Source organism: Camarhynchus parvulus, chromosome 5, assembly GCF_901933205.1.
Source record: "Camarhynchus parvulus chromosome 5, STF_HiC, whole genome shotgun sequence".
Taxonomy (NCBI): domain Eukaryota; kingdom Metazoa; phylum Chordata; class Aves; order Passeriformes; family Thraupidae; genus Camarhynchus; species Camarhynchus parvulus.
Genome location: NC_044575.1, coordinates 45,405,581 through 45,417,947, shown reverse-complemented (window position 1 = coordinate 45,417,947; position 12,367 = coordinate 45,405,581). Strand labels below are relative to the sequence as shown.

At 39.2% G+C, this 12,367-nt stretch overlaps 1 protein-coding gene across 4 annotated transcripts in view; it reads left to right on the top strand.

The window, feature by feature from the left end:
• CCDC88C (coiled-coil domain containing 88C) overlaps window positions 1–12,367 on the top strand; it is a 96,178-nt gene that overhangs the window by 47,183 nt on the left and 36,628 nt on the right. For all 4 annotated transcript variants that reach the window (XM_030949264.1, XM_030949265.1, XM_030949266.1 and 1 more), the window contains exons 5-11: window positions 201–259; window positions 1,868–1,951; window positions 3,229–3,369; window positions 4,070–4,254; window positions 4,785–4,866; window positions 5,312–5,470; window positions 11,674–11,820. In XM_030949264.1, coding sequence (XP_030805124.1) covers window positions 201–259; window positions 1,868–1,951; window positions 3,229–3,369; window positions 4,070–4,254; window positions 4,785–4,866; window positions 5,312–5,470; window positions 11,674–11,820 — 857 coding nt within the window. The remainder of the gene's footprint in view (window positions 1–200; window positions 260–1,867; window positions 1,952–3,228; window positions 3,370–4,069; window positions 4,255–4,784; window positions 4,867–5,311; window positions 5,471–11,673; window positions 11,821–12,367) is intronic.

Below are 12,367 nucleotides of genomic sequence, written 5' to 3'. Positions count from 1 at the left end.
GTCTTGCTGGATTTGGGATTTTAAACTAAGCCTAAGAACTGCATTGTTACATAGAAAATATGGTAGCTTTATAACAGGCATATATATTGTTCAAGCACTTGTTCAAAGGTCTTTTTGTTGTAGGCACATATTTTGGAGAGGATCACTTGCAAGTACTTATCTGTTACACATATGTACTGATGACTCTTTTTCCTCTCCAGGTAAAAGTATGGATGAAATCAAGAAGCTGCTGTTGTTGGTTCTGGGATGTGCTGTGCAGGTGATAATTCATGGGAATTAAGATATTTTTTTTAATCTGTTTTTTTTTCCTGGAATGAGAAAAGCTACCCAAAGATCAGTGCTGTATGAACAAATCTTGAGCTCAAGACAGCTCGTGAGCTCAATTGTGAGAAACACAGTATGTGAAGGAAAGAAATGCAGGGGAGAGGAAGCACATTGTGTGATAGCAGTAGCCTCAATTTGTTGCCAGTGCTTAATCAGACACAGGATGTGTACTTTTAAACTTCCATAACACGGTGGGACAAGATAAGTTTTGAACAGTGTTCTTTGTATCAAGATTGTTGTTGGTTTATTTTCTTACTGTTTTAAAATACAAAGTGGAACAGTACATGTTAATGCCAAACAAATAGTTTGACAAGTCTGAACATTCGTTTAATGAATCATGATTTTATTTGCACAATATTTTAATTTAATGTTATGTGTCAAAAATACCAGATTAATAGATACTTGGTATATTCGTGTGGAGATCTTGATGTCACATTTGTTTAAATAAATAGAGACACAATGTCTATGGGAAACTCTGGAGAAATGCACAGCAGTTACCAAATAAAGAAATCAGTGTTCTGCCCACCAGACCTCTGAGGCAGTAAACAATGGCCTTGTTGCAGGCAGGCCTTTGCTGATAATTGACCTTGTTTGTAGGTCTGCCTTGTGGTTTTGCCCTGCCTTGGGACACTTACCCTGCTCAGCTATGTCAGCTCAATTATGTCAGGGTAAAGCTGTCAGGGTTTTGCTGCTCTGAACTATGTTAGTGTTGCATTGCAGCACAAAGAATTGTTTTGGCTGCTGAGCATCCTCAGTCCTCATTTGCTGGTCTGAGGTTCTGCCCAAGAAAGTAAATAGTTGAGTCTCAGAACCAGGCCCCAGAAGGACGCTGTAAATGAGTTTAAAAACACCCTTTAAAATACTGCTTAAGTTCTTCACAGTGCAGTGTTGTTACTAGGGGGCAATAACATTCTTAGTGCACAATCACAGATACAGAGATAGCAGATGTCTGCCTCTTCTAAAGCCTTAAGTAAAAGATTTACTAAAATCTGTTTGTCTGAAATGTCACTCATTTTTATCCAGAATGTTTCTTGTTTTTTATCTAAAGCATATGTTGATTTATTCCAACAAACAAAACTGAGTGTTGATGTAAATAGTATCTAAAGTGATGCATCTCTTTTCATTGCCAAAACCAAACAAAATGCAAACAGCAAGGCAGACAGGTTAAATGATGCAGTGTAAATGAAGGTTTACGTTTGTGCAGCTCCATTAATGAAGCTGTGATGATTTCCTCTGGCTGTTTCCCCACCTCTTGATCACATTGCATGTTGAACTTGCTTTTTAAGAGCAAAATCAGCCATTTAACTTAGCCTTGATTGTTCTGACTAAAAAGTTTAAATAATTTAATGCATAATTTGTTCATGTTCCATAGGGAGCAGTGAAGTGTTATACCTCCTAGTGTGACAAAGTGTAGATCTTGAACAGTTTTTTATTAGCAGTGTAGGTTGTTTGAGTTTGGTGGTTTTTTTAAATTTAAGTGAAAAATGAAGCAGTAAGTTGTAGGGTATGGAGCTCTGTTTCAGGGTGTGCTTTCTTTTAACAGTGTGAAAGAAAAGAAGAGTTTATTGACAGAATAAAACAACTGGATATTGAAACCCAAGCTGCCATTGTGTCACACATTCAAGAGGTAGGATTCTTAGTATTGTCTATTTTGGTGTTGTATCTCTCCATTCCTTGACTTAACAGGATTTTTTTGCTATAAAATGTTAATACTTGGAGTTTCATAATGGATACATAAACTTCACAAAAAAGAAAAAGAAATATACTGCTGCTGCACTCAAACTGTAAAATGAAAATGATTAGTTTTGGGATCATTACTTGACTCAGTGGTCTTTTAAAGAGATGCCATGCTAAATGCATTGCTTGCTACTTATAGGTTATGCAGACGGAGTTGTTGTAAGGATCCATGTGCAATAGTGACAAAATGTATGTGTGTCTTAGAAGCTCTGCACATTCCCCAAGCCCTGTGGGAGGTGATCCAGCCTGCCCAGTGATTTATTTCAGCCAGTGACCTCTGAGCTAGATGGTCTTGAAGAGCTGAAATTGGACATATGCTCTGTTTAAAAAGGTGTTTGATCCAATGACAAACATTCTTAGATTTCCAAGGCTTCAGGAGTGACTTACCAAAGAATACAGAAAGTCTCTTACTTTGGTGAGCCAAGTGGAAGTGCCCCTCACTGGCAATGTGTGCTGACTGTTCCCAGGTGTCAGTGCATGCAGGTGTAGAAAGCCTGGTACACTCAAATTTGAGGAAAAATAGGGAAAGTCTTAAGACAGGAACTTTTTTCTTAACATTTAAAAAATAGTTCATTTTTTAGGAAGGAAAAAAAATCGTGATGAGCTAAGCACATGGTTGTAACAAAAGCTGGAACAGTCATTAACTGAGCTTGAGAGACATGCCTGATGTTTCTGCTAAATGATTCAGAGTAAATCAGTTTAGGTAGGGTAACAGTTGAAAGATCCACTGTTGGCAGCAACCAGAGGTATTTCTGCAGCTGATACAGCTCCTCCCAGCTGTATCAGCTGTAAATTGCAAATTCATTGATATCAGGGATTCTTCTCAGTAATGTTCAGTGTGGAATAATTCCCTTCTGTGTGGAAATCACGTCTGGGTCAGTAAAACAACTGCACACTTCTAATATGTGAGTGCACATACTATTGATCATAATATTTATCTGATCACTTTTAAAAATCAGATATAATCATTATAAAAAATGCAAATACCAAAAATTTCTGGGTCGTGTTACAGTTAGAGTAGTTGCATTTATTATTTGCAGGCTGGATGTGGTAAAATTGATATGTTTTTAATTTATGGGTAGAAGAAATGGGGGGATGCTGCAGGTATGGTGAACAAATTTTCAACTCAACCAGTGGAAAGACATACTTTTTTGTTCCTACTCCTAGGTGACTCACAATCAGGAGAATGTCTTTGACTTGCAGTGGCTGGAGCTCCCAGATATGGCCCCAGAAGAACTAGAGTCTCTCTCCAGGAATATGGTTTTCCACCTGAGGCGGCTCATTGATGAGAGAGATGAATGCACAGAAGTATGAGGACATATCTCTCCCATATAGAGCTCATGAGAAGCTGCAGTTGTGGGCTCCATTCCTTCTCTTGTGTCTTGTTTGTGCACTAGGTTTCTGTTTCTTCTGGACCTTTCTACTACACCTCTGAAAATCTGTAGAAAGATTTTCACTTTTCCATTGATTCTTGTGTAAGCACTAAGATGTGGTGAAATGATTGTAAAGAGCAGTTGAGCAGTCTCTCCATGAAGTGGAGACCAAATGTTTCTGCATGTCTGTCCAGTCATTCAGGCAGTGCTTGTTAGTCTCTCCATTGGCATCTAGCCATTGGGCTCCATTGTCTTCTCTAGTTTTTGTGATTGATCAATTCCTTTCCCTTCAGGTCTGTGGAGAAGCCTTCTCCTCTTCTTTAGCCTTTTAATCTTCTGTCATGCTTTTGACTGCAATTGTGTTAGTTAAAAGTGTTAGTTGTTACAGGTTTTTATGAATTCTTCAAGGGAAACAGGCTACTTATTTTGAGCATTGGAAGGGGAATGTTTTAGTGATTGGAGCATAGTGGAGATTGCTTTACTCTCCTGTGTAACCTTCACTCCTGGCTGTCACTTGAATTCTGTATCATGCCAGACAAGTAATTTCCCAAATCTAAAAATTTTTAGGTATTTTTAAAACAATGTATAAATACACTATTTATCTCTTGGAACTACATACTCTTCTGTATTTCCAGGTCATTGTAGATCTCACTCAAGAAAGAGATTATCTGCAGTCTCAGCAACCACCAAGCCCTCTGAAAGTACCAAGTCCAGATTCTTCACCAAACCCTGCAAACCCTCTTTCTAATGAAGAAAAGCAGCACCTTGCAGTTGAGCTGGCAGACACAAAGGCTAAATTGAGAAGAATCCGTCAGGAGCTGTAAGTCACCATTATGTTGTGCTTCTAGAGAGATTTGCATATTAAGTCTTGTACATCCTGAAGGTGCAGGAGTCCGTTGGCTCCAATACACTGGCTTCCATAGGAGCTCTCAGAATCACACCTTTCAAATCAGAGCAGTAGGAAGCTAGTAGTGTGTTCCATCCTTTCTTCTTTCATAAGTGGCCTTTAAATGTAGAGTGAAGGCTACTTCCATTCTTCTTTTTGTGTCTCATCTCTCTCTTCCCCTCTTCAAACTACCAGCTGCTAGCTCTGCTTTTTAACTTAAAGTGGAAGCTATCTATGACAGCCTGTGCACCAGTGAGATTTGAACACAGGAACTTAGTATAAAAACAGGGTTGCAAATTCGGATCCATATGTGTATAGTATCATGAGAAAATGATGAAGCTGTCTTAACAAAGAATATGCTGGGAGATTTTTCTCTTCCTTTACAGATTCCTGGCAGTGTCTATATAATCAATATTGTTTTAGGAAAGAAAAAAAATTACTAAGATTTTTCTAATCCTTTTCAGGGAAGAGAAGTCTGAGCAGCTTGCAGATTCTAAACATGAAGTTGAGCAGCTCACCCTAGAGCTGCAAAAAATAAAGCAAGAGGTGAGATGGGTTCGTTTTATTGTGACAATTTTCCCTACTAAAAAAAAAATCCTGTTTGTGTGAGGCTAAAATTACTACTATGCCTGTTTTATAATGAGGAAATCAACTTAGTCCAGCAAGCTGTTTAAAGGTTTTCATTGTGGCATAGCAGTGCTGTGCTTCCCACTTAACTGTTGAGAGCAGTCTCATCTGTTCAGCTTGCAAATAGCCTAGTGGTGCCTGAAGCTTATGCAGCATCAGGCATCAGTAATGTCAGAGGTCCAACAGGCTGAAGATCCTCTCTGTCTTGTAAAGAATTTACTGGCTACTAGAATTCTTACTCCTTAATCAGAGGAATACTATTTGTTTATGCTTATAATCAGTAAGTAAGTACAAAAAAAATAAAGTTTCAAGTACACTCTTAAAAGTATTAAGTTATATTTTTCTCCCTGCTTATCCTTCACAGAACATGCACCTTGCCTCAGATGCTCGCTCTGCCCGAGCCTACAGGGATGAGCTGGATTCCCTGAGAGAGAGGGCAAACCGTGTGGAGAGGCTGGAGATGGAGCTGGTTCGGTGCAAAGAGAAACTTCATGATGTGGAGTTCTACAAAGCTCGCATGGAGGCAAGTGAAAATTAGGAGAAAGATTTGCTGCGTAATCCTTAATGTTTGGCTTTTGTTGTGTTACTGGTTCATGTGTCATTTGTCATTGAGCTGACTAGAGCAGAACATCAGAGGAAGTAGAAGTTTCATAACATACATTGTAGCTATTGACTGAGCATTATTAAAGCTTCTTTCAGTAGAGGAAGTACTTGATGCACACAAAATAAATGCCCATTAATTTTAAAGAACTCTCCTAGCTCAGCATTATGTGGCTAAACAGGATAGACCTTTTCTGGATGCTATTTCTGGAGTCCAGATCTTCAGTTTTGCTTTAGGTAAATTCCCTCTGTTCCAAAGTTGTTCCTCGGACAAACATTTTAAATAGCATTTCTAAGTTAGTTAAGTGAATGTCTGGGTGTTTTTCCTTAGGGTTTTGGAGCGGATGCAACTGTTAAGATTTTTAAGGATGACCTGAGATGACAAATTCTAGCAACCCCTTTTTGCAACTGTTACTTGTAGTAGAAAGGAGAAAAAATTTGGATCCTCCCTATGGGGTATGTCAATGAGAAGTGTGTGGTTTTGTTCCAGTAGTAATGTCAGTTGCTTAGTCATCTGCAGCTATTCCCATCATGGAATTATTAATTGAATTAGGTTGCAAAAGACCTTAGAGATCATCTGGCCAAACTCATTGACTCAGCATGGCTGATATTAAATTTAGGTAGGACTGCTCTTACTTTCTGTTCTTTAAGTTCTTTGAGGAATTCACACCAAAACTCCCAGTAATCCACATAAAAAACACTTCAGCCAAGGTCAAATAAATATCCAGGCTGCTGAAGCAAATGGAGGTTCAGTAATTGACAGCCTGACTATAATTAGATAAAATTCCAAGTCTGAGGTAGAAGAGTGATCTTACCAGGCCTCTGGCTGAGAGCACAGACCTTATTTTTCTGCTCTATAAACTCTACTTTGTAGGTTATTTTTTTCCCATTCTTTAACCTAAGGGGGCAGCTAGCTGCTGCTTCTGATGAATAGGTTCACTAAAATGCATGGTTATTAAATGTAGTAATAGCCTACAAAAGCCTGTCCAGCCTCTCGGTAATTCCCAGTTTGCATTAGGAAGAATGAAGCTCTGCCTCTCTGTTTTCCTCCTTCAAGCTGGCAAATCAGTCATGCTCTGCCCTGGCACACTGGCTCTCAGTGAGCCATCCTGGTGTTCCCTTCTGGCTGTGCACTGGAGGTGCTTAGCTTTGCCTGCTGCTCAAATCATTTACCTGGAGCTTGCAGAGGAGTTTGTGTCCCCTTCATTTGAGTTCAAGGGAGTAGCTTTCTTAATTGTCCCAGAGCCAGCAGTTTCCTGGACTGCTGTGTGCATGTCCTGCACTGCTAATCTTGCTTAACATAGCGTTCAGTTAAAAGACCTTCATGTTAGTTTCAAATTTCTTCTAACTCTCCTTGCTCTCTCTTCCATCCTGTCAGTTTTTGGTGGAACTGCAGAATGTCAGAGATTAGTGCTGGTTCTCGAGGGATACCTCCCTGCAATACTGTCATGGTTTAACCCCAGCCAGCAGCCAGGCCCCTTGCAGTGAGATTGGAGGGTGACTTGGAAGGGTAAATGCTGGAAAACTCATGGGTTTAGATAAAGACGGTTTAGTAGGGAAAGCAAAAAGCACACCAAGGAATTAATTCACTACTTCCCATGGGCAGGCAGGTGTTCAGCCATCTCCAGGAGAGCAGAGCCCCATCACATGTAATGGTGACTTGGAAAGTGAGTGAAACACAATCACTCCAAATGTGCTCCCTTTCCTTCCTCTTCCCGCTTTATATATATACTGAGCATGATGCCATATGGTCTGGAATATCTCTTTGGTCCGTTTGAGTCACCTGTCCTGGCTGTCTCTCCTCATAGTTTCCCATGCACCCCCAACTTCCTTGCCATCATGGCAGCACAGAAAGCAAAAAAGGCCTTTGCTCTGTGTGAGCTCTACTCAGCAATGACAGAAACATCTCTATTAACACTGTGTTCAGCCAAATGTAAAACACACCCCCAAAGTAGCCATTTGGCCTACCCCAGCCAAAACCAGCACAAATACAGTAGTGAGACCAGGAGTACTTCCCATTGATCTGGCACATGTCTAATTTGGAGCCCCAGTGCGGCCTTTAGCAAAAGTCACTTTTGTAGGAGCTGGGCTTTTCTAAGAGGCAACAGGATTGCACAGCTGTGTGCAGGGTGCTGTGCGGCGTAGAATAGACATTGAGTTTCACATTCTCACCACTCCCTCTGGCATCATTGATCAAGTTTTGAATCCAGCCATGGACTGACAGCATTGAGCAGCAGGCAAACTCCGTTGGTGTCAGGCTGGTGCATTCAGAGGATTCCACAGGGCCCTATTCTGTGTTTTTAGGTCACAGAGTAGCACAAAGACTGTGCATACTAGCCAGTATCCAGCTTTCCATGGGGTCTCAGTTTTCTGTCAAATCTGATGCAAGTCCTCTGCCCCTCTGAAAGAAGAATTAATGTCTGAGGTCAGTAGAGTCTCTGCTTAGATTTGTTCAGGGATATAACATGGTAGAGATTTTTACCTCTAGACAGTGCAGTGATTATTCATTTCATGGCATTTACTGGTTGCCAATGGCTTGCTAAGCTCTAACCCTTTAGACCTGAACAAGTCATCCAGAGCATGCAGTGAAAATGTAGGTGTGTTCAGCATCAGCTGCTTTTCTGTGGTAATGTGATACCTTAGGGCTCATAGGGTCTTGACAGGGTTGTTAATAAGCAGTGCCAGATTGGTAGGTGAGCAGAAAAAGAGGATTTTATGTTGTGCATCAATGCAGAAAGCTATTAAATGAGCCCTTAAAATCTTTTCCTTCCTGCTATTGCAGGAGGGGTGCAAGAGGTTGAAATCTCTATGCCAATGTAACACATTTAAGGCTTGTGTGTGTTCTCCTTCTCTCTGTCTTGGGAAATTGTTCAGGAGTGACATTTTAATTGAACCATCATTCAAGGAACATGAATGTCCTCTGGAGCCTTCCTGCTGGGGTTGCTTAACGAGGTCACAACTGTGAATGTGAAGGAGCAGGGTTTCCTCCATGGAGGTGCTTCTCTGCAGTGCAAAGCTCCCTTCCAGGATCACCTCCACTGAACCTTTGGTTGTTCCACAAGATGAGATTATTTTCTAAGGCCAAGCAGTACGCCTTGCCCAGTTTTTCTCCTTCTCATCATAATCAAATTTCTACGCAGGATGATGGGAAGAGTCTCTTGTCAATTTAAAAAAAAAGGCAAAAGCATATCTTGTGTGTTGTCATGTGAGTGTTCAATGTTTGATTGTCACAAGACGTTAACTGTTACGGCTCAGTAGCAACAGCTTCTGAACTGCCTGAAGGCAAGGGTTTGAATTGGGCCAGATGCCTGTGAAAATTCTTTTTTTTTCAGATTTAAACACTTGCATTGCTACTTTAGTTTCTGAAAATGTTTCCCAGTGACAACACACCCTGACTGTGCAACCACTTATCCCCAGAGTTAATTGTAACCATCTGAATGCACAGTGCACATTGTTAAAGCTATTTCAAGTTACAGTTGATAGGGCATCAAACCACAATATGCAATTCATTTTAGAAAGTGCAAAAGCTGAGTTATACCCAGTGTATTAAACAAAATCCACAGCCAAATGTTTTGTTGCAGATTTTAAAATAACTCTATAGTTTTAAAATAATGTTGGTTGTTTTTTATATTTGAATTATATATTTGGTTATTTTTATATTTGAGTTTGTTAATTTAAAAGGTTTAAAAGGAACTTTAATTCCAGTGGAAGCAGCACCACCCCATGACCACCACCTGCTGACTGTCTAACAAGTGTGATTTGTAGCCAGTTAGATTTTTAGGTCAGCTGTGTTATTCCAGCAACTTCTGGGAGATGTTAGTGCTGACATGTGTTAGTTAGGACAGCTTTTCTTCCCATGGAAAGCTCCCATGGACTAATTGTTTAAATTATATGAACTTTTCAATATTAAGGCAACCTCAGATCTGAGAGTGAGCAATGTCTACCTCATCACAGCAGGCATTTCCACCTGGTTATTAATTTAATATTTCATCAGAACTACTTTGAACTGGCATGACTGCCCATCCTGGGTGCTCAATGGAAAGTGCTTCAGTTTTCCACATAATGCAGCTCCCACTGGTTTGTGGTTTGTACCAGAGCCTGCATATGTGTATGCACTTGGCACATAGCTTGGCTCTTGATGAGACACTAAAATAACTAGTTCTTGCTTGGTAGGCAGTTTTAAGGATAGTTATGAGGTCATGTCTTTGAGGTCAGACACCACTTCAGTTCTTAGGGCTGTGGTCCAGATTGAGTGTGGTGATCTAGCAAAGTAAACTCTTGGCACATTGCTGGTTCATTACAGATATTCTGGCAGCTTCCATAACACCCAGCAGTTTTTGTGCCATGTACTTCTTCTGGTCTGTCATCTGTTCAGTGTCAGCCTTTTAAGTTTGCCTACCCTGAAGTGACCCTGTTAGATCAGACTTGGCCCAAAATGCAGGTTCTGTAACCTTAGTGTTTCAGTGTTGTTATTTTAGTTACTTGCATACTCAGACATTTTAATTGAAGATGAACCTCTTCACAAACACTGACATACTTGTCCTTTTAATGCTGCTATAGTAGGGAAATTTTTTCTCTCATGATTTGCAAGTTGGTAGCTGACCCACTGAGAGATCAAGGGCAGTATGGTACTGCATAAGGTAGACTTTCCATATTATGCCATATACAGCCAAGCTGCAACAAACAACCATGATTATGAAAGACTTTTAAATGATGGCCCTCTGTAGTACCAAAAGGCAGGCGGAGGGGAGTGGCTGTCATCAGACACTCTTAACTCATTCTTTACATCTATCTTCTTTTTTTCCTTCTTTTCTCTTTGCTTTTTAAATAAATGAGCTTATATAAGGCTTCTTAAGGCTGATTACACCCCAAAAAATGAGAAGATAGTTACTGATTAAGTTGTGAAAGTGATTTGCTCATCCCGGTGATCTTTCAGGAATCTACTTGGTTTGGATGTTTGTGGTCTGAGAGACCAGACATGAACACTGTGTCAGCAGAGACATCACATTTGAAGTCAGTTATCCAGGAATAAACTTGTCTAGCAGTTTGTCCTGTTTGCACATTTTCTGGTTTTGTATATTTCATTGGAACAGCAGAGTGGATGGGGAGACAATGATGAAGTTTCTGTAGAGAATCAATCTGCTTCTTGCCCAGTTGTAACTCATCTGGGAAAAATTCCCTACTGTATCCATTTAATCTTGAAATGCTGAGGCATTCCTGCCATAGAACATATGTCTTGGACTCAAGACTTATCTGAGGATCAACTAAAGTAAAAGCTAGCAGTGAGGTATTATAGCTTAAAATGAGACATTTTTGATTAATGTGTTTAAAACATGACCAACATTTCATGGCCAGATTTCATGCTTTGGATATTTCATGTTTCCAGAATAAGATACTTGAATGAACAGAGTTTCATTTGATTTGTCATTTGCAAGGAGCAGTTGCAGTGCAGTATAATTCACCTGTTTCTAATGCTGTGGCTACAACAAAGTTATAAATTAAACTTCTGCACAGTAAAACCAGATCCAGAAGCTCTAATGAGTAAGTGACATGGCTTGTGCAATTCATGCGCAGTTCATGTGTTTAGAGGGGAAGCAGCAGAGAGTGATAAAGTGTTAAGTATAAAACAACTTCTGCTGTTCAAGTGAATTAAAATTCTGTTCATGAGAGAAACTTTATTAAACAGACATTTGCACGTGAGTGTACTGAAACAGGAATGTGGATCCTGAATGTATTGATGGATACTTTACCCCATCCCTTGAAAGTAAATAATGTATTTTGAAGCTGGGAAAATAAGGAACTATGATGAATTGGCAAAAGAATTATAACATGGAATTGAACAGTTGCTCTTTTGTGTGCACCTCTTGATCTAGCCCCATATAAAGCAAAAGAAACTGTTAATCTTGTAAAATTCAGGAAAAAACCCAAAGAAATATTAGATTTACTTGCATAGTGACTCAAAGGCAATAAAAAATACTATCATCTCTCATTAAAATATTAAGTAAAAGTCTTTCTATGAAACAAACATGTCAGATTTACTTCTTATTTTTTGCAGTGTCACTTTATTAAAATCACTTGGTCTGTGAAAAGTCAGTAAGAAATTAATAATGTTATTTTTTTTCCTAGGAATTAAGAGAAGACAACATTGTATTAATTGAAACAAAAGCCATGCTAGAAGAACAGCTAACCATGGCAAGAGCTCGTGGTGATAAGCTGCATGAATTAGAGAAGGAAAATTTGCAGTTGAAATCCAAACTTCATGATGTAGAGCTGGTATGCAGTTTCTTTTTCATTATGCTAATTTTTTTAACTTCCATTTTTATCTTTACATTACGAAATCAAGTTACAGAAACTGGTTGAGACAGGCAAATAAATCAATAGTGCTTTTGAAGAGGTTTTTAGATTGAACTTTCTGTACATGAATTCTTGAAATAGTGTAATGTTAACAGGGTAGTTATTGCCAATGCTACATTGTCTGAGACTGAGGGTTTTTTAATGCAGAAGGTATATCACAATTTTATAATACAGTCTGCTTTCACGCTTTTTGTTAATGGAGATACTAAAATCTGTTTAAGTAGAAGTCTCTTAGACCAGGAAATTAAATCTACTCTAGTAAATAGTCTTTCTTGTTGGAAACAAAATCCTCAGCCATTGCAGAGTCTTTAAGAATCCATTACCACTGTAAAAGACACAACATTCTAGAATTTCTTTATATGTAAATCAGAGATATGTTTTATTGCTTCATAAATAAGGAAAGGTAATAAGAGAGAGACTATTGTCTACAAACAAAAAGCAATATTGGACTTCACAAACCCACTAG